Here is a 27150-nt window from a genome sequence, read left to right as displayed (position 1 = left end):
CCTCTTTCCTGAACTCTAGTCCTCCATTTTCAAACACCACTGAATACGTCATGGAAACATTGAGGGGGGACAGCCTATAAATTCAGTCCGACAAATGAGATCGACCTATTTTTTTTAAAAGATTTTATTTATTTGAGAGAGAGACACAGAGAGAGAGCGTGCACGCACAAGTGGGGGAGGGGCAGAGGGAGAGGGAGAAGCAGACTCCCTGCTGAGCAGGGAGCCTGATGCAGGGCTTAATCCCAGGACCCCAAGATCATGTCCTGAGCCAAAGGCACTCAAGTGACTGAGCCACCCAGGCACACCTAAGATTGACTTATTATGTGAGGAAACAGAATGTATTCCATGCGCGCTAGAGTGTGGCTTAATGAGGAAAAGTTACATACCTAGATTTACTCTGGACCTAGTAAACAAAGACACTGGGGCTTAGATAAATATTACTAGGGTATGTCTTGCACTGCTCCAGGGAGAGGCACATGGAGTCTTAGGGATGGGAGCAATCTGGTCTCTGAAGGTTTTCTCTCTCTCTCTCTTTTTAAAGTGGCCTCCACATGCAACGTGGAGCCCAACACAGGGCTTGATCTCACGACCCTGAAATCAAGACCTGAGCTGAGATCAAGACTCAGAGACTGAATGGACTGAGCCACCCAGGTGCCCCTGGAGGCTTTCTCTCTTATGACAGGCACATTTCATGGAGCTTTCCCAGTGCCTAGGTGACATGTTTCACTCAAATTCCTATGTTTTCCTTGTTCTGATTCTATGCTTACCAAGCAGTCTTCCAATTCACACTGGCTTCCCAAATAGGAAGAGATCAATTATTCCACTCACTGGAAATGGCTCCTTTATAAATGAATCAATCCATTGGCACGGATGTAAATTTAGTGGTCATGCATTTGTATGATGTAAACTTCCTGAGTTTACTAAAATAATTCAGCTTCTGGGCTGATAATCAGTTGGTGGCTATTGAATGAATGAATGTGAGGGCCAGGCTATACCCTGGAAAAAGATGCCTTTGAGAGGCCCTGGTCCTGCTTGTAACATGGCATGTAACGAATGTGTACCCCATCAAACTGCGTAACTTCAAATATCTCAAAGATAGAATATTCCTATCCCCCTTCAAAATGCATTATCCCTCCTGACCTCCCCATTTCTGCTCTTCCAATTGCCAAAGGCCTGAATCTCAGAATCTGATTCACAGTTAGGATCCAACTTTATTTATTATTAGATTTTATTTATTTATTGTTAGATTTATATCACAGCTATAGCTGAAGGGGAGCTAAGAAAACTTATAATAAAAGCATAAGATTACTAAAACCAAACCCAATTCATATTAGTACTAACCTTTGTTGAGCTTTTATAATATGGCATGCCAGGAGCTAAGCCCTCAATGTTACCAAGAAGATCTCACTTATTTCAGAAGAATCCTTTAAGGTTGGTCCTGCTATTACCTCCATTTTATAACTGAGAAAACTGAGCCTAGAGGCCTTACACAGCTGCCAGGGTCACCAAGATTGTTAACACTGGATCTCCAGATGGTCTGACTACTAGAGCATACACTTAAAATTATGAAGAAGAAATGATAACAGAAAAATAAGTATCAAAAACACTGGCCAATGGGGGGCTCCTGGGTGGCTCAGTCGGTTGTGTCTGACTTTTGGTTTCAGCTCAGGTCATGATCTCATGGGTCCTGAGATCAAGCCTGCATCAGGCTCAGTTCAACAGGGAGTCTGCTTGAGATTTTCTGTCTTTCTCTGCCCCTCCCCCTACTTGCGTGTGTGGGCATGTGAGCTTGAGCGTTCACGCACGTGCGCTCTCTCTCAAATAAATAAATAAAATAAAACACTGGCCAATGAAAAACTAAAACAACGCACATTTAGTTTTGAGATTATCATCAGCAGAGGCAAAGAGGAATATATAATGGGCTCATGTAGCTCTTAATGTGGAAAACATAGGCAAAAGGAAATATAGATACAATTAAATTTCCTTCTAACTTGCAGCCCATTGACAAATATTTGATACAGGCAGAATTTGACATTCCTCCAGCAGCTCCTAACTTTTTTTTTAAGATTTTATTTATTTACTTGATAGATAGAGAGAGCACAAGTAGGCAGAGCAGCAGCAGAGAGAGAGAGAGAACAAGCTCCCCGCTGAGCAGGAAGCCCCATGTGGGGCTCGACCTGAGATCATGACCTGAGCTGAAGGCAGCCACTTAACCGACTGAGCCACCCAGGTGCCCCAACTTCCAACTTTCTTGATGTTAATGCCTTGCTAGAGGGAAGAACTACCCCAGCTAGACAATAGCTAGGCCTCCAGGATCCCATAAATCTTCTCTAACATATGAAAATCCTTTTGGAGACTTCCTTTGTCTCTACCCAGCAAGCCCCCACTCCTCAATTTAAAAGTATATAATCCATCGTTCCTCACAACTCCAGTGCAGCTTTTCTGCCCACGGGTCCTGTCCCCGTGCTTTAGTAAACCACCTTTTTTTTGCACCAAAACTGTCTCAAGAATTCTTTTGTGACCGTTTGCTCCTAGACCCCAAAATCAAATCACATCAGCTCTCACTGTGGACTTATAGAAAGCATATTTGTATGTGAGTAGAAAATTTTCTCTCCCTGGCCTTGAGTTTAGCGAGGAGTTTGTTAAGAAGGTCTTGAGTTAATCCAATGAATGGTACTCTCTGAGGCTGTTTAATAAGAAACGCAGGGGTGGTCCACATAGGTCTAACAGTCCTGATTGCACCCCTGGGACAAAGCCCAGGGTCTAACGTTAGGAGTGTCTATCTCATAGATGATCCGTGGGGTGGTGACGAGGGGAGGCTAGAGGGTCACCTGCAGGTTAATAGCCTCGTGGTAACTGCCTCCATCCTCTCCATTCCTATTGCTGCCACTCTTGAAGTCCGAGTCCCTATTGCATGGTTGGATTTGCTGCGTAACCTGGCTTGTTTGCTTGCTTCTGGTCTCTCTCCCCTCCAGAACACCCTTTGAGTTAGGGAAACGGAAGGACTTCATAAAAATCTGCTTTTTGCTTCTTCTCCTGCTTCTATCCTTGCTAGGACCTGCACCCCCACTTTACACATGCCTCATAGTGCAAATAATGTAGGTCCTCCTTTGGAAGGGAAAAGGAGTTAATAATTTCTTCAGAATAATTAACATCTAAGGAAGGACTAGGTGTGCATGACCGGAAGAAGCCATCCTATGTGTGTTCCAGACCATGGGTGCTAAACATCTCGACACCAAGACTCCCTGGCTCCCAGGAATAACACCTGGGCCCTCATCTTTGTTCTAACTGGATCCTGGATGCCTGAGAGGACACGTACCCCAGACGACTCTCCTCAATAAGAACCCCAGACCCCAAATATAGACAAGACTCTCCTTTACTTTCTGAGTCCTCCAGACATTTTGTCTGTACCTGCACTCTTTCAATATCTCCAATCAACTTGGCTTTCACCTCCTGCTTGGCTCACATTTGATTTCTATCCTGTGTGCAGCCAGGGGCCCTCATGGCTGGTCTAGCAGGACCCCCCCTCTGAGTCCCAGTGCTCGGTTTTCTGGCATCATTTTCCCATTGCTTCCGGCTTCATATGTCCAAGACATTGCTTTTTCAATTTCGCCCCTCCATTCAAAAAACATTTCAGTGACTTGCAAATTGCTTACAGTATGTTAAAAAGGAAACCGCAGGCCCGAAATGCTGGAGCTTAGGCCTAATCAATAAACCAAGAATCAATGCTTAACCTAACTGCAGTTTGAACCCCCAGGAATGTAAACTTTAACCAGCCAACACAGAATTTTCTGATCAATGACCAGGAAATTTACTGATAGACCCCTTCCGCTCCCTTTGGGGTTGGGGAAGTGGGGGCAATCTTACCTAAACAATTCATTCTTCGCTAACAGATTCCTTTCTTCCTTTTTAATGCCTTCTTTGTCTTTAAAAACCTTTCTTTTGTTAAACTCCATGGAGCGCCTCTCTGCTTCCTAGATGGGATGCTGCCCGATTCATGAATTGTTTAAAAGCCAATTAGATCTTCAAATATACTTGGTTGAATTTTGTTTTGTTTTGGACAAGTATGAAGTCTGAATGTATTATCTTGCTGTTTAAAGTCTTCTGAAACCAGACCCTGACTTAACCTTCCTGTCTTGTCCTCTCCTATTCCTTCAGTGGTGCTTCTTCCATCAGAGGCTTCATTCCCTAGGAGTGTGTGTGTGGAGAGGAGTTAGAGGGACCTTTGAAACAATAGGGCCAAAACCTAGTGAGCATTATCTCCTTGAAGTGTCAAGTTTACCAGATGTCAGTTACTCTAAAACTTTTTTTTTTTTTTTTGCTAAAACATGCTATAGAGCAGAGTGCCACATTACATCAACTTTAAAGTTAAAACCAAGGCATCACAGCCCTTTTTGGGATTTTGGTGGACCACATTTCAAGAACCTGGAGGGTATTACTTTCTTATTGTCTTCTAACTACCCCAGTCACTGGTAGTCAGAAGTACTCACAAAAAACTGACCCTGGAATTGATGTGGGAAACAAAGGCAGAAGGAAAAATTACATTTCCTTACTACTTACAGCCCATTGACAAGTCCTTGAAACAGGCACAGTGGAATTCCTCTAGGGACTCAACTGCCTCCATGTTGACACTTTGCTAAGGGCAAAAGGCAATGCTAGCCCCCCTCCCCCAAGGATCCTGTAAGCCTTCTTTAACATATAAAAATTCTTTTGGAAACTTTATCCCTCGCTCCCCCCCCCCCCCCCCCCCCCCGCCAAAGATATGTGTTGGCAATCATCCCCCAAGCATATGACCCATTCATATACATCTGAGGGGTGTCAAGACTAAGGTTTTATTAGACGATAATAAATGACCTTTTCCCAACAATAGCTAGCCCCCTCAAGGTCCTGGAAACCTTGTTTCCACAATTCCTTAGAGACTTACGCTATCCCTACCCGCTTCCCAACTTGAGAGTCTATAATGGGCCACTCCTCATGACTCTGGTACAGCTCTTTCTGCCCATAGTTCCTGTCCCTGTGCTTTAATAAAACCACCTTTTTGCACCAACGATGTCTCAAGAATTCTTTCTTGGCTGTCTGTGAACCCTAACGTTCTTTCCGACATCAGAATCACCTTTTGTAAACTCCCACCCCCAAGCTTTTATGCAGTTTTTAACACTGGTTTCTCTCCCTGAAAGTCTTTCCTTCAAATTCTGGCAAACTGTCCCTAACATCCCTTGATCCTGCTGGGAAATCACACCAACTACCTATGTCATTCCAGGGGGAGCATTTAGTATAAACTGCCTCCTTTATCATTTCTTAGAATCATTCTGTGATATTGCGGTAATAAATATATATTTGGTATTTGTCCCCATTCCTAGCACAGAACTCCTGAAATCCTTGGAATTTTCTGAGATTGACGGAGGTGTTCGTTAGACTAATATAGTGATTTTTGGAAGGCCCCTAGGTAACCTAAGGATGGGGGCTGGTTGCCAGGGGAACCAAGTAAGAGATTAGAAGGTTGGAACTTTAGTCCCACCCCCATACTTCCTGGGAAGGGAGAGGGCCAGGAGATAAGAGTTCAAATCACTAATGGCTGATGATTTAATCAATCATGCCTGCGTAATGAAACTTCCATAAAACCGCAAAAGTAGTGGGTTCAGAGATCTTCTATTTGGTGAATGCATGCAGGTCCTGGGAGAGTGGCACAGCTAGAGAAGGCACGGAAGCTTCCCATATAACTTGCCCTATGCATCTTTTTCATCTATCCCTGAGTTTTAGCCTTTTATAATAAATTGGTGACCTACTAAGCAAAATGTTTCCCTGAGCCTCCACAGCAAATTAATCCGACTGCGGGTGGGGGGTGGGGGGTGGGGTCACGGGAACCTCCCATCATCTATAGCCTCGTGGGTCAGAAACACAGGTAAAAACCTAGACCTGCAATTGGTGTCTGAAGTGGGGGCAGGAGCAGTCTCGTAGGACTGAGCCCTTAACCTGTAGGATCTAATGCTATCTCCAGATAGTGTCAGAAATGATTTCAGTGCGGTGGTGCTGGAAAAAACACACACTGGACTTACTTTCAGAAAGTTGGTAGGGATCAGATAGTCTTATTCCCCAGATTGAACAAAGGAGAACCCAAGTCCAGAGAGGTGAAGGTGACATGTTTGTTCTAATTAGAAGGTGTGCTCCCTGATGGCAAAGCTGGTGCTTTATCTTCCTTGTCCCCTCAGGGTAGTGCCTGGCACTCTGTGGAAACAATAACCTAAACTTGTCTTCTAGAGTGCTTTAATTTACACGACTTCAAGATATCCAAGACCCTGCACCACCCTGTCGAGGTGAGCAGGGCAGATGCCGTCCATTTTGGAGGTAAAATAACTGAGGTTCACTCGTAAGGCCTGACAGGAGCCGGGACCAGAATACGGGTTTCCTGATTCGTGGCTACAGCATCTCGTCCTTTGGGTGTTTGGTCAATATTGGCCAATTCGATCAAGTCAAGTGACTGTTGAACTAAGTACATTTGGCGCCAATCGGAGGAGGATCACTGAAACATCCTGCACCTGCCAGGAGGGCAGAGGGAGAAAGCCCAGAACCCCGATCCCAGCCCTCTACGCTTCTGTCAGGACGGCGGTTTCCATCGCCAGAAAAAGAGCCCAGCCCTAAACCCGCCACGCAAGCGCAGTGGTACAAAAGACGAACCACCCCACTCCGCCCCTCCGACTTCCAGGGTGCACAGGCGCAGTGGCGCGGGGGCGTGGCAACGCAGCACGCTCCTCCCGGGGGCTGACGTTGACGATGGTGCGCCGCGATTTGAAATTCCGCGACCCTCTGCTCGGACTCCTCGTCCGCCTGGCTTCAGCGAAGCAGTCCCGCCGGCGAAGCGGGTGAGCGCCGTGTCGCGTGAGGACGAGGCGAAGCGACAGGAGCGCGGGTAGACGCTGGAGGAAACGCAAAAAACGGCGGGCTCTTGCGCAGAGGGGCAGGGCGAGTCGGGAGCGGGAAAAGGTTCTGGAGCCGGAGGGGCGGGACCAACGTGTGATTGGCAGGCTAGAAACCAGTGCGAGGGGGAAGGGCAGACCAATGAGGGTGGGACCTGCGGTGGTTCTGAAGCTTCTGTTAGAAGTGAGAACAGGTACTATGCGTGCAGGGGGTTCAGTTTAGCCTGGCTGTGCTAAGGCGCTTTTCATAAGTTAGCATATTTAGTGATCGCTATAACGCTGTGAATAAGTGCTGTTACACGTTTCTCTTTTACAGATGACGAGACCGAGGCTTAGGGATATTAACATAAGCTGGGATCCCAGACTTGGCCACCGGAGCCCAGTGCCTATACTGTAAATAGCTCTGCTCTACTACCCGTCAGGGACTCAAGGTGGAGTAGGGTTCAGTCTAGAGGACTGGGATGAATGGAATTGACCAGATTGTTGGAAGAGGTGTCATAAAAATGGAAATAAATACTAATAAGTAGCAGGTTGTTCTTAAATAGTGTGAGAACTCCGAAGATGGAGAATGTGGGGAGTTGCGGGCCAGGCTGTCTCTCCTGATCTTGGAGCATTGCAGTTGTGCACCAAGCTGTGGTTCTGGATTAGCAGCAGGTGGGAAAGCTTTGCTTCTTTAAGTGCTGTGTTGTCTCCGAGGTGTGTGAAGTTGAAATATTTAAGGAACGTAACAGCATGATATTTGCAGGCTCGGAGTTGTCTCAGGGCTACCATAACAAAGTACCTTAGACTGGGGGCTTAACAAATTTGTTTTCTCGTGGTTGCAGAGTCTGGGAAGTCTAAGGTGCTGGTGTATTTGGTTCCTTGTGAGAGCTCTATGCCTGATTTGCAGACGGCCCCCTTCTTCATCCTCACATGGTGTGGAGAGAGAGTTCCCTCTTTCCCCTTTAAGGATTAGGACCCCACTCTTAAGACTTCGTTTAACCTCAGTTTCCTACTAAAAGCCCTGTCTTCAAATACAGTCTATATTGGTAGGCCTTTAACACGTGAATTTGGGGTGTGGGGGACACAATTCAGTCTGGCAGTAGTTTATACACAAGTAAATAATGAGTGATGATTGAAAACTGAAGAAAATGAACTTTCAGAACTAATTTGTACCTGAGATGCTTTCATGTCTTTAATCTCGTTTAATAAGCATATGGTGTGTGCCTTAGCACTGGTGGGGAATTCTAGGGAGAACTTGTGTGTGGGTTCGTGGTTGTCCACCACACAGCCAACCCGAAGAGGTGAGAAAAAGTTACACCAAATGTCCTTAATAGCACTTAGTGAATCCATTATTCAAGCATTTATGCAAATGCTTCTTTAACTTGTGATTTCACTTGTGCTGCTTCTGGAATAATGAGATCCATAATTACCACCTACAGGGAAGTGAAATAATAATTACTTTTCTTCTGTATTGTTTCATGTTGTCATTCTGAAGTTTAGTAACGAAGTCTTTCTTTTCAGTCAGCTTGCCCTGGTGGGAGGAAGAGGGATGAACTGTAAAACCCAGGGGCTTGGAGGTCTGGCAGATGGGGGTTCAAGCACTTGCTGAGTGACTGCGGAAGTCTCAACCTTTCTGAATCTGTGTTTTCATCTATAAAATAAAGCTAATAAAAGTATCACACAGGGTTGCTGTGAGGTTATGTGAAAACGGTTTGAAACCATTAGAGAACTGGACCTTGGACTAGGTATTTTAGTCTTGGGACCTCCTCTGCCCACACCTCTGAAGAACAGAAACCTCTCCCTAGAGCCACCATGTCAGGCTGACTATTCATTCATCAAAATTTATTTGAATGCCAGCTCGGTGCCAAAGTACCTATTCTGGTGCTGGGGGCAGGGAAGAACAAGACAGACAAAGTTCCTCCTTTTATGCCATGTATATTCTTGTGGGAAAGGATTATAAATAAAATAAGTTCAGCTAGTGCTAAGAGCTATGAAGAAATTAAATACAAGGTAATGAGACAAAAGAATGACTTCAAGCAGGGTGGTGTATGTGTGTTTGGATAGGGAGTGATATTTGACCCGTATAGGGTGGCCAAATAGAGGGGGAGGCTTCTCTGACAAGACCAAGTCCTAAATGTCCATCATTTCACAGGCAGGGGTGGAAGGGGGTGGTGGACAGCAAGTACAATAGATCAGGCTGGGTACGGCACCTGCAGCAGTCTGTAGGCTGACCAATGATCTAGTTTAAAAGGAGAGGCAATGCTCATTAGATTTTTCTCTTGGGATTTTAGAATCAAGAAAATGTGAAAAGAATTTCCCCTTCTGAAGCTCAAAGGTAGAGGGCGCCAAAGAGGCCCTGTGCCAGCCAAAGTTTGGGGTAAGCAGAAGCTGTGAGTAAGCAAAGGAGGTCAGCCAGTGGCTCCATCTGGCATGTGACTGTGCAGCAGGAGGACAGGCTGTGGGTATTGACTTGCTGGGGAAGTTCTTGGAGCGCTCCTAGGATCTGGATTACTTCGTGGTTCTAGTCTGAAAGAAATCCCACTCTGTCAGTGGCTTCTGCCCTAGGTTTTCGCAGATTTCACATAATTTCTCAATATGTATATTTTCATTAGGTCTCCCTTCTGCTTCTGCTGGTTATCTCTTGCCAGATGAATCTGACTAAAAGAGAGCCATATGGACCTTGATGTGGATCCTTGGTTTTCCTCTTGTTAACTCTGCCTTTGAAAATTATTTAGTGTCTGGAAGCATGAATACCCAACAACTGTATCCTTACAGTGTTGTACAGGTTAACTGGGATAATAATAGTAAAAAGGCCTGTAGAGTGTTTAACACATACTAGGTGATCAAAATTGGTTAGCTGCCTTCCTCTTTTCTTCCTGGTTTGTTTTTTGTTTTTGTTTTTGTTTTGATTATGTGCGTCCCTCTCAGTACTGAATGGTCCTAGTTTTTAAAAGTCACCCTTCTCGTAGTTCTTTCACCTCTCTCATCCTGTTAGGTGCCCCTAAACTATAACTGGAAGAACATCATGACAACTGCCTTTCCCTTCATAAATGTGTTGACACTGTCACTAGTCTTACCGAAGCCAGTAGTAGCAGGATTGTAAATGGCTTTCACAGTGATTAGTACTTCTTAGAAGAGATGGGCCTGCCAGATAGTTTGGAGCAGTGACTTGCAAAGAGAGTGTGAGAACCAGGATGGGAGATCAGTCCTTCCTGATGAAAGGAAGAAAGGATTGGGGCGCCTGGCTGGCTCAGTCTGTAGAGCATGTGACTCCTGATCTCAGGGTTATGAGTTCAAGCCCCACGTTGCATGGAGCCTACTTAAAATAGAGATTAGAAAAAAATCAAGGAAGAAAGGGTATGGAGAAGCTATCTCAGGGAAATTTGGTTCAGAAGAGGGGAAAAAAGATGAAACATGGAGCTAAGAAGTTCTCTTAGACCTTGGCCTGGCAAGGTAAGAGAAATGCTGTGCTCTCGGTATTGGGGAGCTCTGGAATTCCAGCCAGGGCTTAGTCCCCGTCTGCAGCTAGACGGAAAGCTCTTATTTCTTGAGGCTGGGAAGGCTTTAGGAGGAGGCTCTGTTTATACCGGCAGTGGAGGCCAGGACGAATGAAGAAGCACACTGAAGATCCCGGTGAAATACGGATGTACGTGTGTGCCTGTGCCACGTAAGAACTGTGCTGGTGATTCTCTGCCCGCGTGTCATGATTTTACAGGTCTTGGCAGCAGGATTAAGTGAGGCCACGTTGCCAGGAAGGCCGTGCTGCGGGCATGTGTAGAACCGTGCGGCACAGCTAATCAGGAGCAGCGTCCCTGACCTCAGGGGCACAGGTCCTCGAGGAAGTGTCCACGCCTTTCCTGGAGGCATTAGAAGGGTGTCCAAGAAGCAGAGGCATCCCAGGTAAAATGGCAGGGCGGTTTCCGTTTCGGGACTGTGCCGGGCTGCGTTCTGCGTGGCCACGTCTGATAAACGTCATTAGATGGGTTGTGTGATGTGGGTACGGCTTCATGAGGACGTGCACCATGGGGAGAACATGGTCTCTGCTTGCGAGAAAGCGTACAGCCTGAGGAGAAATTCCCTAACTAGTGTTGAGACTGCTCTTAGGAACTGTTCTAGATTTCAAGCCTTTTTTTTTTTTTTCCCCTAGGACCATGGCTAATAAAACCCAGGAGGTTGGTGGTATCCACTTCCCTTTTCCCTTCACACCCTATTCCATCCAGAAGGACTTCATGGCAGAGCTCTATCAGGTGTTGGAGGCCGGCAAGATTGGAATATTTGAGAGTCCGACTGGCACTGTAAGTATAAATCGTCAGGGGCCAAGAGGGTCCTTAGGACACCGCAGAAGCCACCTAGCATGTTGTTAACCTAGGCAGAAATTTTCATGGCTGAAGTTGGGCAAAGTTGTTGCCTTGGTTTATCTTTCTGAGTAAGAGCCACTTCCTCTGTTACATGTCCAACGCAGCCCCAGGGTCTGAGAACAGTTAGGCTGAAGACAGAGGAGAATTTGAGTGCCTGTAGAAAGCACCAAAGCTTTCCAAATTGTTCTGGGCACACAAATGCTTTGATGTTGAGAAACAAATGACCGTGGCTTTTTCACAGATTAAACATACTGGTTTAGTCTTCAGGAACGAGTGCTGGAGAGATCCAGCCAAAGGCCCCTGAGAGTTTCCTTCCAGGAGTGGAACGACAGAGGGATTTACTAACAGAGTGGCCAGGAGGAGGATTAGGGCTGCAGCGAGCAGTCCCTGCCTCTCGTTTAGAAAGTACTATGTGATAATGAGCGTGCGTATTGATGCGAAGGTCCCTCAGCTGGGTTGCAACCTCCTGGAGGTCCTCCGTGCCTCTGTCATCCTGCGGAGCTTGGCAAGTTCCGCGCACAGGAGGCTCGTAACCCGGTGCACCGGGTGTTCTTCCCCTACCCATCCCCTGAGATGGCTTTTACTATCAGCCGCGACTTCCTCATTAGTAGATTTGGGTGTTTCAAGTCTTTATTGGACCTCTCTGCAACAGTTAGTGTCCTTGAACAAATCCCTGTCCTTTGTTTAACGTCATATAAAAAATTTAATAAAGAATAATGCATGTCATTTAAGAAGTTAAATTTCTCAAACTTGTTCTTTGGGCAGGTACTTTTAATTCTTTTACCTGGTTCCTAAGAAATATACTTGCAGAGCATATCTGAAATTGTAAGCTTGGTGCTGTTTTTTGATTTATTCATTTCAGTCATTGTGCCTTCCTCTTGTGATAGCTAAGATGTTGCTCTCCTGCCAGCTCCTTTTCCTCCCTCGCCCCATCCTCCTGGTGTAGTTAGATGGAAAATTTTAGCCTCTGCTAAGTCAGTATGCTCTGATTACGGGTTTTCTTCTTGAATAATTTTTGTTTTCCCAGAGTTGACAATTGCCTTTTAAAGTTGGTCTAGTTTTTAACATACCTACAGCACTTTCTCACACCATCCCGGGGCCTCTCCGTATGATATTCCATCCAGAAAATGACCGCTTAGTCCGGCTGCTCAGGCTACCATAACAAAATACCACAGACTGGGTGGCTCAGATGACAGACATCTACGTCTCAGTTTGGGAGGCTGGGAAGTGCGAGGCTTGGGCAGCCTCTGGCTCCTGGCAGGGGACTCTTCCTGACTTGTAGGCGGCCCCCTTCTCACTGTGTCGTCACATGGTAGAGAGATCTTTGGTGTCTCTCCCCCTTTTATGAGGACAGCAGTTTTATCAGATCAGGGCTCTATCCTTAGGACCTCATTTAACCGTAATCCCCTCCTTGAAGGCCCTTTCTCCAATGCAGTCCCACGGGGGTTAGGGCTTCAACTTATGAATTTGTGGGGGGACATAATTCACCCTTTAGTAATTACTAACTCCGTTTTACCCTGGAGGCTTCCTTCTCTAAGTTCTTTGTTTACTCCTAAGACCAGTTCACAGCCGTTGTACTAGGGATTTCCCTTCTCTCAAAAAAAAAACAAAAACAAAACAAAAAAACACCTTTTATTGACATGTAATAGAACATACCCCTTTTAAATCCATGTCAGCGAGTGTTGACAGATGGAAACCCCCATATGAACACCACCTCGATGAAGATGCAAAACATGTCTGTCAGCCCAGGAAGTTTGTCGTAACCTTGGCTGCTGTTCTCCCCTCACACCCCAGCCCGGCCCAGCCAGTCAGTGATCACTTTCCATCTCTGTAGATGCATTCTGTCTTTCTAAATTTCATGAAAATGGAATCTTCCGGTAAGTACTGTTTTGTGACTAGCTGCTTTTGTTCAGCCAGCATAATATCTTGGGGATTCTTCCATGTTGTTGTGTGTATTCTTTTCTGTGTTGGATTATCTGTTTCCCGGATTCCATATCTTCTTGGTTCACTGCTTTGTTTTGGTAGAGAACGTTCCTGAAGGATTGTATGGGAGGTAAGATTCTGAGACTTCACTGGTCTGAAAATGTATGAATGTGCCTTCTCACTTGATTGATAGTGATTCGTTGGTTGGGTATATCATTCTCCCTGCAGAATGCTTTTCCCTCACAGGTGCTCCCTCTACCCTCTGCTTTCCATTGTTGCTACTGGGAGGTCCAGTGCAACCTGCACCTCCGTGCTGGGTGACCGATCCACCCTACCCTCCAGTTTCAGGCTGTCCTCTCTCCTTTGTCTTCTGAAATCTCGTGTTGATGGGTTCGATGAGTGTGTTTAGTTCTTTGTGTTGGCCTCTTGGTGGGCACTTTGCATCTGGAGGCTTCTGTCTTTCCATTCTGAGATGTTTTCACACATTTGATAATCTTCCTGGTACTTCCATTCTTTGATTTTTGGACCTCCTGCTTAATCCGGTAATTTTCTTTTCTTATAATTGCCTGTCTCTTTGGGCGTATTGGTTTGTTTTTGTTTTGTTTTGCTTTGAGTTCTACCTCTTCAAGATTCCTTTGACTCTGTTGTCCAGTCTTTCTATTCAGCTTATTTCTATTATCCTATCTTTAATATTTAAGAACTTGTTCGTATCCTCTGCTTCTTAAAAATAGCATCCTGTTCTTGTTTCATGGAAATAATATCTTTCTGAGGATGTCAGTTAAAGTAGCATTTTTGAATTTTTTCCACCCTGTGTCATCTCATCGTCCATCCCCCTCCCTCCCCCAGTTTGGGTTCTGTGTTTTGTTGAGAGGCTTTCCTCAAATGTCTGGTGATCCTTGGCTGTCTTCTGTTGGTGTTCAAGAAAAAGCAACCACAGGGCTGACCGACAGGCCGTGGTGCAGGCTGGCTGTGGACTGATGGGCTAGCCTCTCTGGTGGGGCCTCCAGTGACCAGTGTCTGTGTGATTTCTCTCGAGCCATCCAGTTTTTCCAGAGAAGGCTCCTTTAAACTCTTACCTTCTGGTCCCAGCCTGATGGCCAGTATTCTTGAGGGTGTCCTGGGGAAGCGGCTTCAGGTGCACGGTCTTTCACTTAGTGTCCTGCTTTGAGTCCGGCCCTCTTCCCCACCGCTCACTCGACCTGCCATCTCCAGAGCCTTCCTGATTCATTTTTTTTTTTTTTAAAGATTTTATTTATTTATTCGACAGAGATAGAGACAGCCAGCGAGAGAGGGAACACAAGCAGGGGGAGTGGGAGAGGAAGAAGCAGGCTCATAGTGGAAGAACCTGATGTGGGGCTCGATCCCATAACGCCAGGATCACGCCCTGAGCCGAAGGTAGACGCTTAACCGCTGTGCCACCCAGGCACCCCAGAGCCTTCCTGATTCAGCTCCTCCAGAGGGTACACATCCTGTCTTCTGCAGGGAGGGGACGTCCTTGGCAATTTGGGGGTTTCTGAGGAGGGATCGGGGGAGATCTCGCAGGCACTTAGGCTTAGCATCCTTTACTCCTCTCAGTTTTGGTTCTCTGCTTTCCGTCTCCTAAAACCTGTTACTTTCCCTTCTTCCGCTTTCTTTGTTTCTGTGGGTTTAAGGCTCTTTTATTCCTTTGATGTAATTTTAGCATGTTTCAGAAAAGAACACAGAGCATGTGTTCATTCTGCCGTTTAACCTGAAGGCTCAGGTCCCCATCTTAGCCCTCTGCCCGTTCCATGCATCCTGTTCCTCTGCTCAGCCCTTTCTTAATGATGGTTCCAGGGCCTCCTGTCTTTGTTGTGACTTCAGTTACCATCCCATTCTTACATTGTCTAAATCCTGCCTCTAGTAAGCCCTGCCTCCTGTTGTTGGCGCCCCACTGCTCACACGGGTGCCATACCATTACATGTGGTGCCTCCCCTGCTAGACTTCTGCCTTGGTGGCCAAGTTCCCGGCTTAACTCCTGATGATGCCTGCTTCACTTGTCCGTGTCCCCTTTCTAGCCTTTCATGAGTCCGCCACACTGTGCTGACCTCTCCACCTGGAGCCCATGCTTCACAGGGAAATGTGATGTCCCGCAGTTTGTGTAAGTTTGCACCTGTGGGCATTTTTCTAGAGAACTATTCTTCACAACATCAAGCCCAGTGCTTGCTACAGTGTGGGTGTTTAGAACGCTTGAACTAACCAGGCATAAATTTTATAACTGTGATGTCTTGGATGGTACCCCACGAAGTAACATTGTTCAAAGCCGGGTATGTTGCGGGTACTTTATTAAATTTATTTCCTAACCGAGGTGAGCATTTGGTCATACATCCTTTTAACATTTTCCAATTTAAATTTTTGTTGTCTTACTAGAAGATATAGGATTGTGGGCCTCAGTTTTCCTTTGTCTTTGTGATAAGAGTGTGTTCACAGTTGTTGCTGGAAGATAACTTTGACGTTCCCTTAGGAACTTCCTCAGCTCACTTCCCAGTGGAGGGTGCTGGGGAGTGCTGTTTGGAAGTTTTTGCCATTCTGTATTTATCAGAAGCTGAGAGAAATGGCATATAGGGGGCTTTTCCAAAGATATGTCATCTATTCATTGTTCAGAAGTGCCATTCTGTCATAGGGCCTTTTAAGAATTTCATGAAATAGGTTCTTATTCCAGGACATAATAATCCTACTGTTATTACTTTAAAAATAGCAAAAAAAAAAAAAAAAAAAAAAAAAAAAAAGCCAGCTCCTATTGCTCACTTATGTATTGGGTATTGTTCTGATCCGGGTGTAGGTATTAGCTTTTATGGGTATGAACTTACTTACTGCTTGCGGCAATTCTGAGGAAGATATTCTCTCTCTCTCTCTCTCTCTCTCTCTCACACACACACACACACACACACACACTTCCTGCCTCCTTTTTTTTTCCTTGTTTTTTTTTTTAACTGTTACTGTTTTTGCATGTGTGGAGCCAACAAACCTAGAGAGGTTAGCCTCACGTCACAGAGCTGGTGAGTGGAAGAGCCAGTATTGGGCCAGGGAGGCTAGAGTCTGAAGCCTTAGCCAGTGTGCTCCGCTCTTTCCCCAGCTCTGAAGACTGTGCATTTTACATACAGTTCGTTCAAGCCCATGTTAGGTTCAGGACCCCTCTGGATACTCTGAGATCCCCCCTGGGTTAAGCAGGCTCGGAGAGCTGACTGTCTGACCAGAACATGTTGGCTGCTGCAGAGACTCACCTGAACTGAACTGCCCTTTGGACCCCAGCAGCAGCAGCCTTAGGGAACCCACGCAGCAGCCTTCCAGAAGGATTGTGTTAGTGCTCCCACTGCTGTAACAGAGTTCCACAAGCTGGGGGCCTAAACCACAGAAGCTTACTCTTCACAGCTCAGGAGGCCATACGTGCAGACTCAGGGTGTCAGCAGGGAGGGTTCTGTCTGAGGGCCGCAAGAGGAGATGCCGTTCCGGCCCTCTCCTCGGCTGGTAGGTGGCCATCCTCTTCTGTCTTACCGCATCGCCTTCCCTCTGGGGGTGCCTCGGTGGCCCAATTTCCCCTTTATGTAAGGACACCAGTCTTACTGGATCAGGGTCCCCCTCTTTCTTAACTAAATACATCTGCAGTGACACTGTTTCCAAATAAGGTCACATTCTGAGACACTCAGGGTTAGGACTTACATACGAATTTGAGGGGGGACAATTCAGCCCGCAGCAGTGGCCCACAGGGAATATTCTGGTCTTTAAATTAAGAATTGTGTTCTACAGAGCAATTAGTTTGCTTTAAAATTTTTTTGAAGCCTGGGACTCATGGGACTGATCATGGTCTGTCTGCACATGGGCTGCATTAAAGCATAGAGCCAAATGTGGCTCCCCTTAGTATATAGGATTTCAAGCCATGTATTTTTTGGCCTTAATTCTTTTTTGGAGCTTTTTATCTAATTCCTCAGCTTCTAATTATGTTAACTTGCAGTACTTATATGTAACCTGATAAGCCACATTAAATTATTTTAGGAACAGTGAGCTGTATAATTAAACCAAGAACTTTATTTTTATTTCTTCTTTTTTTCTATTTTTCCTGGCTATCCTTTTGCTAATTCTCTTCCTGTCCTTTCCCAGGTTGGTCTTAGAGTGCCTTCTAATATTTAAAGTTAGACCTTCCTCGAAGGCTTTATTAAAATGGGAAAGTTTTGGTTTTTGTTCTCGTTTTTGAAGACCTTTTCCTTCCTGTAGGGAAAATCTTTAAGTCTTATTTGTGGGGCCCTTTCCTGGCTCCGTGACTTCGAGCAGAAGAAGCATCAAGAAGAGGCACGTCTCCTTGAAACTGGAACTATCCTCTTAAGTGACGGGACGGAGCAGCCCCCGTCTCTCTCATCCTCCTGCAAAGAGACCCCAGACACCCCGAGGCCTGCGGGAGAGCCTGACTGGGTGACTCAGTTTGTACAGAAGAAAGAAGAAAGGGACCTGGTGGACCGACTGAAGGTAAGCTCTGGGGTGACGGGAGGTGGGAACCATCCAGGAGACAGGGCTTGGCTGGTACTTTGGGGTTGGTTCTGGGAGTTAGTGTGTCCTTTGCCTCCTCGGTGCCTTCTTGAGCCAGTGGTGCTGCGCCCGTGCTGTCTTTTTAAAGCTGATGTCAACAGGCCTCTAGACAGGGTGGATGGTTCCATTCATTACCCACCTGGGAAAGGCGCCTCACCGTGGCCATTGGCAACGCGGTTCCATGGCTGCGAACTCCATTAAGGGAATGAATTTGATTGAGAGTATGTGGCTTTGGGAGGGAGCGTGCAGACCTCCCACAGGGAGGGTCAGGGATGCTGCCGCCCCCTGGAGTGTTGGCCACGTTCGGGAGAGCTGCCCCACTCTGCCCCCGTTGCCGAGGCCTTGGGCTGAGCCCCAGGCTCTTCAAGAAGGGCATGGTTTGGGACTTCCTGCCGGAGTTTCCTTCCTGGCTGCTTTACCCTCCAGGAGGAGCAGGTCCGGAGGAAGAAGCGAGAGGAACGCCTGCAGCAGATCCGGCACAACGCGCAGCTCAAGTATGCCACCAGGCGCGCGGTGAGCGTCTCTGCTGGGGCGGCAGGGGTCCCACTGTGCGGGGCCTTGTGGTGTCGCTCCGGTGGGGGGGTGGCCAGGCCTTCCGTCTTCCGGCCCCGACCCCCGCTGGCTAAGTTCTCATCACCCAGTAGCTGCAGCTTAAGCTGAGCTGTCCATACCGGGGTGTAGACGCCGGTAGGAAAGCGAGGCCCGTGGCGGTGGCGTGTGTGTTGTCCTCAGTGGTAGCCACTCGGAGGCCGACTCGGTGGGGGGGGGCCCGTACTGAGGTTTCTTTCCTACACAGAGACAGGAGGAAGAGGAAATGGAGCGTCTCCTCCGCCTCAGCAGGGAGATGGTAGCAGCGGGAGCAGAGGCCGAGCCACGAGAGCAGCTGGCATGTGGGGAGGAGGAGCTGGTCCTCGCCGAGTATGAGAGCGATGAGGAGAAGGGAGCAGCTAGTGGGTAAGATGGCGCCTCTCCTTCGCCCCCGGCCCAGCCCGGCCCACGTGGGGGCTCCCACGGCGGCAGCTCCTGTGCCCGGAGAGAGGCAGGCTGCTTTGTGCCTCGAGAGGCATCCAGAGGGGTGAATGCCAGCCACCTGCCGCAGCTCTCAGCCAGGCTCCTCGTGAGTGTGCGTCACTGCTGGTGACCGCGGTGGCCAGCCCTTCCCTCCGCCGGCCCTGGCTGCATGTGTATGAACTCTGCTACCCTTGCGAGGTTTGTGTCTCCCCGTCACGCCCGGCACGAGGCTGTGCCTTAGCCGAGGCCACAGGGCCCGGAGGCTGAGGAGCAGGGACTTGCACCCAGCCGGGCCGGCTCCAGGTCACGTGCTGTTTGCTCCCAGGCTGCAGCGTGGGAGCTCGAGGACGGAAACCATCAACGTATCCTTAGCCTGAGTTGTTCTTTCCACCGTCTGGCTTCTGTCTGGGTTTCTGATTTGTGAGCAGTAAGCTGCTGGGTGGAATAGAAGTCACTCAAGATGACAGCGAGGTTATTCGGATGTCGCGCCGCCCCTCGTGGGAGCGCGACTTTTTCATTCATGCTTTAGTGGCACAGATGACCTTTGAGGGTCTGCTCTAGGGCGGCGTGGTTCCCGATGTATGCCGGGCATGCCCCCTGCCCTTGGAGAGCTTGCGCAGGTGGTAACTTCATGAAATGAGCACATTTGCTCATGAGGAAAATGAAACTGGGTGCAGTGGGTAGAGTGTGGGGTCGCATGTCTAGGTGAAGCCAGGAGAGGCCTCTGAGGAGGTGATGAAGGAGTGAGAAAGAGCCATGGGAAGACCTGGTAGGAGAGGTCTAGTTAGAGGCCTGCCGGTGCCCTGGTCTAGTAAGGGGCGCAGGTTTGGTGGGTTTGAGGGACACAGAAAAGGCCCAGGGGCTAAGAGCAAACGAGGAAGAGAGGGAACGAAGAGGCAGTTGTCAGTTTGTTTGGGCCTTGTAGTTCCACCGAGAGGTTTGGTGTCTTTCCCTGTGTCTCGGGTCTGCGGGAGGTTGCAAGCAGGGGAGTGACCTGATCGGGTTTGGGCATTAGGAAGGGTATTAGGTCATTTTTACATCAGCGGCTCTCTCCCAAGGCAGCAGTGCCCCTAGAGGTTATTCCTCTTGGGCTCCTAGCTGGGAAGGGGTGTCTCTTGCTCCTCTAAAGGTGACTCCAGGTCCCATGTGTCCCATATTATCATTGACACTGTGGTTACCGTGTGTGTAGAGTGTAACTGCAGGGTCTGAAACCTTCTGTTGACTCGTGATGGAGAAAACCTTCACAGCCTGTCTGCAGTGCACCTTCTAACTTCACCCAAAGAGCTCAGTGTCGCGGCTGCCCTGACTTCTTTTTGCCCCCCTTGGCTTTATTGAGATATAATAGGGTATAACATTGTGTGAGTTTAAGGTGCATACCATGATGGTTTGATGTGCGTGTGTATTGGAAAATCATCACTATGATGAGGTTACTTAACAAACCTATTTCTTTAAAGATGTGCTCTCCGGGCATCTCTCAAGTACACAGTACGGTCTTGTTAATGATAGTTCTAATGATCTCTACCCTTTGACTACCTTCACCCCACTTCTCAGCCTCTAGCAATCTACTCTCTGTTTCTAGGAGTTTGGTTTTTTTAGATTCCGCACATGAGATGACACAGAATTTGTCCTTCTGTGACTTACATCACTTACCATAATGCTGTCAGCGTTCATCTATATTGTCACAAATGGCAGAATTTCCTTCCTTTTTATGGCTATTTCAGTGTGTGTGTGTGTGTGTGTGTGAGAGAGAGAGAGAGAGAGAGAGAGAGAGAGGCAGAGACATGTTCTTTATTCATTCATGTCAGTGGATACTTTGGTTGTTTTCATTAGTTGCTGCCGTGAACAGGAAGGTACAGGGGTCTCCTTGGGATACGGATTTCGTTTCCTTCAGATATATGCCCAGAAGTGGCTTGCTGGATTATATGCTACTTAATATTTTTAATTTTTGAGGAACGTCCATGCTGTTTTCCAGAGTGGCCGTACCAATTTACGTTCCTGCCCACAGGGCACAGATTTCCTTTTCTCCACGTTCTTGCTGACACTTTTTTTAAAAAAAGATTTATTTATTTATTTGTGTGCCTGTGTGCACCCAAAGGGGGGGTGGGGGGAAGGAGGGAGAAGCAGGCTCCCCGCTGAGCAGGGAGCCCAACATAGGGCTCCATCCCAGGACCCCGGGATCATGACCTGAGCGGAAGGCAGCCCCTTAACCGACTGAGCCACCCAGGCACCCTTTGCCAACACTTATCTTTTTGATTGTAGCCATTCTAGCAGGTGTGAGGTGATAGCTCATTGTGGTTTTGATTTGCGTTTTCTTGGGGGATCAGTGATGTTGAGCATTTTTTCATGCACCTGTTGACCATTTGTATGACTTCGAGAAAATGTCTGTTCAGTTCCTCTGGCCATTTTTAATTGGATTATTTGCATTTTTGCTGTTAAGTTGTAGGAGTTCCTTATATATTTTGGTTATAAGCCCCTTAATCAGATAGGTGGTTCGCACATATTTTCTCCCATTTTTTGGTTCCCGTTCCATTTTGTTGATAGTTTTGCTGTGCAAAAGCTTTTTAGTTTGACATAGTTCCGCTTGTTTATTTTTCCCTTTTTTGCTTAACTTTTGATGTCATATCGAAAAAAATCACCGCGAAGACCAGTGTCATAAAGCTTTTCCTCTATGTTTTCTTCTAGGAGTTTTATGATTTTAGGTCTTACAGTTAAGTCAAGTCTTTAATACACTTTGAGTTAGTTTTTGTGAGCGGTGTAGGATAGGGATTGGGTTCCATTTTGTGCATGTGACTGTTGAGTTTCCCCAGCACCATATTGAAGAGACTGTCTTTTCCTCATTGAGTATTCTTGGCTCCTTTGTCAAATATTACTTTACTTTATATGCATGGGTTTATTTCTGGGCTCTGTTCTGTTCCATTGGTCTCATATGTCTGTTTTTATGCCAGTACCATCCTGCTTTGATTACTGTTTTTATGCCAGTACTGTACTCTTTTGATTATCATACTGTTTAAAATCAGGAAGTGTGATGCCTCCAGCTTTGTTGTTCTTTCTCAAGATTGCTTTGGCTATTTGGGGTCTTTTGTGGTTCCATATGATTTCTAGGATTTTTTTTTTCTATATCTGTTAAAAGTATTTTTGGACTCTTGATACGGGATTGCACTGAATCTATAAATGGGTTTCAGTAGTGTGGACATTTTAGCAACATGAATTTTTCTGACCTCCAAACATGGGACAGTCTGTCGTTCATGTCTTCAGGTTCTTTCATCAAAGTCTTGTAGTTCTGAGTGTGTAAATCTTTACCTCCTAAGAATTTTATTGTTTTTGATGCCATTGTAAATTAGACTGTTTTATTTCTTTCTCGGATAGTTTTGTTAGCATGCAGAAATGGAATTGATTTTTGTGTGTTGATGCAACTTCACTAAATTTGTTCATTAGTCCTAATGGGTTTTTGGTGCTATCTTCAGCTTTTCCTATGTATAATCGTGTCATTTGCGAGCACATAGTTTCACTTCTTCCTTTCCAGTTTGGATGATTTTCTTCCTTTTTCTTGCCTGATTGGTCTGGCTAGGACTTCCTCTGTGTTGCAGAGAAGAGGTGAAAGTGGGCACCTTTGTCTTAGTCTTGTCTTAGTGGAAAAGCTTTTGTTGTTGAGTATGACGTTAGCTGTGGGCTTGTCATAGATGGCCTTGGTTATGTTGAGGTACATTCTTTCTATACCTAATAATGTCAAGAATTTATCATGAACGGATGTTGGATTTTGTCATTTGTTTTTTCTGTGCCTGTTGAGATGATCATGTGACTTTTCTCTATCATTCTCTTGATTGATGTATCACATTTACTGATTTGCGTACGTTGAGCCATCCTTGTATTTCAGGCAGGAATCCCACTTGATCATGGGGCATGGTCCTTTTAATGTGCTGTTGAATTCAGTTGGCTGGTATTTTGTTGAGAATGTTGGAATCTGTATTCATTGGGGATATATACTCGCTTGTAGTTTCCTGTCTTTGTAGGGTCATTATCTGGCTGTGGTTTTGGGGTAATGCTGGCCCCGTAAAATGAGTTTGGGAGTCAGGTTCCTCTTCAGTTTTTTGAAAGAGTTGGAGAAGGTTTGGCATCATTTCTTTAAATATTTGGTAGAATTTGCCAGTGAAATCATCTGGCCCTGGATTTTTCTTTGTTGGTGCCAGAGGCTTGCCCTTAAGCACAGATTCCAGGACCTGGATTAGAACCAAAACTTCTGACCCTGCCCGGGGCTGAGATGGCCAGACCTCTCTACGCATCCCACCTCGGGGAGGTAGGAGCAGCGAGTACTCTGTAAATCCTTTGCCACCTGCTTCCAAGATGACTTGCCCACTCTTGCACGTCTCCTCGAGAGCCCCCCTGGGGACAGGAGAAAGAACTTGAGTGGGGTTTGTGACTATTAGAGAAACCAAGTGCTACTTAGGGCCTGTGCCTGAGCTGTTAATCCTGCAGATTAACTCCTGCAGCTGCCAGTGCCCTGGCATTTGGAGAGACGTGAGCCTCTCTGAGAACACAACCAATTCTTTTTTCTTTTCTTTTTTTTTTTTTAACATTTTATTTATTCATTTGACAGAGGGAGAGGGGGAGAGAGAGAGAGAGAGAGAGAAAGTGAGAGAGCACAAGCAGGGGGAGTGGTGGAGAGGGAGAAGCAGACTCCTCGCCGAGCAGGGAACCTGATGCAGGGCTGGATCCCAGAACTCTGGGGATCATGACCTGAGCTGAAGGCAGATGCTTAACCGACTGAGCCACCCAGCCGCCCCAACCAATTCTGAATATAAAATTTTCGCTCTTCGTTTCTTCACACTTCCAACTTCTTATCTAGATCTGGTTGCGTTTGCTTACTTTGTGGTACGTGATTAAAATCAAGGCCTGTCAGACAAAGCGGACGGAACGATTATTTATTTATTGACCGGAAAAGCAACCCTATAAATAACTCTTCTAATTGCCCAAGGGAGTTAGCATTTCTACCTTAAAAAAATTAATCTGCCAGGTGAACAAAAAGAATCCCAGTGATGGCTCTGTAGGGGGAGTGTATCTGTAAAAGATTTTATGTTTTTTGGGGAGCTTAGACTAATAATGTTGACTAACCATTCAGCCTTGTAACGCAGGCTTGACCTCCCTCCCAGTCCCTCAGTGCACGTGGGCTCTTCATTCATTGCTGGGAAGGGTGAGGTGCCAAGGAGAGAAGAGGTTTGTCTGGTTCTGGGTGATAGCATCTTTTAGTCAGTCAGTCAGTCGTGACTTCCCTCAGGAAATGTGCATGGAGTTCCTGCTATGTTTCAAGGCCTGGGTCGGACCCCCAGCCCTCATAGAAGCAAGACACCCCCGAGTCCTGCCTGTGGACGTGAGTCTGGAGGGGTGGACAGACCAAGAGTGGGTGATTTTGAATGAGATGGGTGTTGCAAAGAACAGGTGCAGGGGGCCGCAGCAGTGTGTCGAGGAGCAGCCAAGCCTCTAGGGGAGGTTGAGGCAGGCTGTCCAGAGGTGGCAGTGTTTATGTGGGCATCTCAAGGTTGACAGAGTTGGCTAGGTAAAAGAGGAAGTGAGGGGAGAGCACCTTCCAGGCAAAGAGGACAGCATGTCCAAGGCTCTGAGGTGGTAAAGAGCAAAGTTCTGTGGGGAGCTGAGAGAACTCCAGTTTGCTGGAAGGTGGACGGTGAGGACAGAGTAGGCTTTGATGATGGACAGAGTCAGACACTGAGCCTGGGTTTTGGCAATACTGTGCCCCTTTCTCCTTTCCTCATGAGTGGCAGTGGGAGGGTGGGGTTGGTGTTAGCCGGTGCGTCTCCCTGAGCGAGTGAGCAAGCTGGCAAGCACTTGCTTTGGTGGAACTTTGTTGCTGGGATGTGTCTGTCCCTCTGGCTCAGAGCTCCAGCCTCTGCTCTGCTGGCCTCTGGTGACAGCAACTACATCTTACTGGTTTAGGTCCAGGGCTGGTTGCTGGCCCACAGTAGAGGCTCAGTAAGTGTGTTTTTAGTTGACCCGAGTTCTCTGAGTTTCTGTGTTGTTTTTTTCCCTCAGAGTAGATGAGGATGAGGCTGACCCAGAGGAAGAACATGTAACTAAGGTAAGACATCGTGTCCTGGGTACTCTGGGATTGGTCCTGAGTCCAGGGCTCTGTGTCCCGTCCCCCACCCCCCCGCAGCCGCTGCTTCTCACTTTCTCAGACAAAGAGCCTCTGGCCTCCTGACTCTGGGGTTCCAGACCCAGACCTCAGTGTTGAGGGGCTCACTTGGCAGGCCCGTGGACCGGTGGTGTTTGTCTGTGGGACTGGTGGGAGGTGGGGGCAGGCCAGAGCACGAGCACCTTGCCCTTTGGTTCCCTCTTCTCTTGTTTGTGTCTTCATTGGCATGGCGTGCTATGAGGTATGTAGGGTTCTGACACCTGTCATGTTTAAAAACATTTGGTTTCATTTGTGTCAGTCTTTTTTTTCTCTGTTGAAAGTAGATATTTTCCTCCTATTTCTCTTCTCCTCTTCTTGCTTTTCTCAGTCTCAGAAGAGCATAGAGTACAGCTCAGCTCCCCCTGCCCTACTGCGAGTCTGGCCCCCAAACCCTTTGGGAGGTGTGCGTGGACAGCCCACCCCCAACATGCTCCCCAGAATCTAATCTGAGAACCACAGCTCAGGGAGGCAGCCTGTCCTAAGATGACCAAGCCCTGTGAAGTGGCTGGCTTCACGGCTGAGCAGGACTGACGGGAGGAGCTCCATGTTGTGGGTATTCTTGTAAATTCTGGAGCTGAGGGGGAGGTGGGGACTGCCTCGGCCCTGCGTTAGCTGAGCCCTGCTGTGGGACAGAGTCCTGTTGCTTTAGGCTTGTGTGTTTGTGGCCATTCTCCCCAGTCCCTCAGCCTACTAGGCCACGCGTTCCTTGATGTGCAGAGAATGTTTGGAGATGGTGTAGATTCTTCTTTGAAATCCCCTGCTTCCCCTCGGAACAGATTTACTACTGCAGTCGGACACACTCCCAGCTGGCTCAGTTTGTGCATGAGGTACAGAGGAGCCCCTTTGGCAAGGACACCCGGCTTGTCTCCCTCGGCTCTCGGCAGGTACGCAGAGGCATTGCGCCTTGGCCTGGGTGCCATCCTCCTCCCTCTCCTGGGCCTTCGTCTTCTTCTTCCAGGCGTGGAAGGATGGTGGGTCCAGGGCAGGCCGTGCAATGGGAGGACCGGCCTCTCCTGGTTGTTGGCTGGGCTGGGGAGGCCCCAGAGGGTTGCTGTATATCATGTAGCCATTGCTATGGCTCTTTCTCCTCTGTCTTCTAGAATCTCTGTATAAACGAAGATGTGAAAACCCTGAGTTCTGCGCAGCTTATCAATGACCGCTGCATGGAGATGCAGAGAAGCAAACATGGTAGCCCCCAGCCCTGGAGCTGTGTGGAGAGCCTCTGGGGTGCCTTGTGTAGCCTGGGGCCGTACTGAGAAGGGGGGGCAGGCTGCAAGTGGACCAGGGACGTGGGAGATAGACAGTGACAGCTGGCACCTTCCTAAAGATCGTCTCCTTGGGAAAAGGCGTTTTGCTTTTTGGTTCAGTGTCTAGTCCAGAGCCCTGGCTCTGAGGTGAGTTTAGTGGCTTTTCCTAGAGAACACAGAGTTAAATGCCAGAATGGTAGGACCATCCTAAGCAGTACTGGGAAGGGTTTGTTAGACCCTGCCCCATGGAATTGGGTCTTGGCGTTGTAGACCCACTGCTGGCCCCATGGACAGGTGTCATTCCTTGTGCCTTTGCCCCCTCAGAGAAGAACAGAGCTGAGGAAGAGAAGCCCAAGAGGAGAAGGCAAGAGCACCGGGCCGCCTGCCCTTTCTATAGCTATGAGCAGCTGCATCTCCTCCGAGACCAGGTCCTGGTGGGGGTGAAGGACATTGAGCAGTTGGTGGCGCTGGGGAAGGAGGCTCGGGCCTGTCCCTATTACGGGAGCCGGTTTGCCATTCCAGCAGCCCAGGTAAAGACCCTGGAGGGTTGGGCAGTAACTCTTGGCTCTAACTGTGGCCTTAGCCGTGAGGGATTTCCTCATTCTTCTTAATTCAGGAGGATGTCCCTGGCTGTGTTTGGACTGACCACACCGCACCCCGGTGACCTATCACCCCCTCTGTTCTAGTGCATGGGGCGGGGGCAGCCCCGGGTCCCCTGTGGCTCTGGGTTGCAGAAATAGTTGGCCTTACTGGGGACAGCAGATAAGAACTGGGAAGGGGTGTGCAGTCCTAGAGAAACCAGAGTCTTGGGGTGCAGGGCAGTGGGAAGCTGAGAGGATTCAGTCAGGGTGCTATGGAACAGAAGTGTGTTTCCAAATGGCCTTTCAGACAAACCGTCCTGACGTAGGCACCTACCTGCCAGTGTGGGTGAAGACTGTCTTCTCTAAATTTGCCATGTTGGGGCTCACCTTTACATACAGAGAAAAACTGCC

At 47.6% G+C, this 27150-nt stretch overlaps 1 protein-coding gene across 16 annotated transcripts in view; it reads left to right on the top strand.

Moving 5' to 3' along the window:
* Window positions 1-6723: 6723 nt before the first annotated feature.
* DDX11 (DEAD/H-box helicase 11) overlaps window positions 6724-27150 on the top strand; it is a 34321-nt gene continuing 13894 nt past the window's right edge. For 5 of the 16 annotated variants that reach the window (XR_004621148.1, XM_034644669.1, XM_034644670.1 and 2 more), the window contains exons 1-10: window positions 6724-6860; window positions 10612-10796; window positions 11044-11191; window positions 17408-17656; window positions 18143-18229; window positions 18513-18670; window positions 24770-24815; window positions 25688-25795; window positions 26012-26099; window positions 26483-26688. Coding sequence is in view for 15 of the 16 variants with exons in the window: in XM_034644669.1 (XP_034500560.1) it covers window positions 11048-11191; window positions 17408-17656; window positions 18143-18229; window positions 18513-18670; window positions 24770-24815; window positions 25688-25795; window positions 26012-26099; window positions 26483-26688 (1086 nt within the window). In the remaining variant the exon portion in view is untranslated. The other 11 variants (XM_034644662.1, XM_034644659.1, XM_034644666.1 and 8 more) reach the window with 11 other exon arrangements.

Source organism: Ailuropoda melanoleuca, chromosome 16 (assembly GCF_002007445.2).
Source record: "Ailuropoda melanoleuca isolate Jingjing chromosome 16, ASM200744v2, whole genome shotgun sequence".
Lineage (NCBI taxonomy): Eukaryota > Metazoa > Chordata > Mammalia > Carnivora > Ursidae > Ailuropoda > Ailuropoda melanoleuca.
This window is presented reverse-complemented; position numbering and strand designations above follow the sequence as displayed.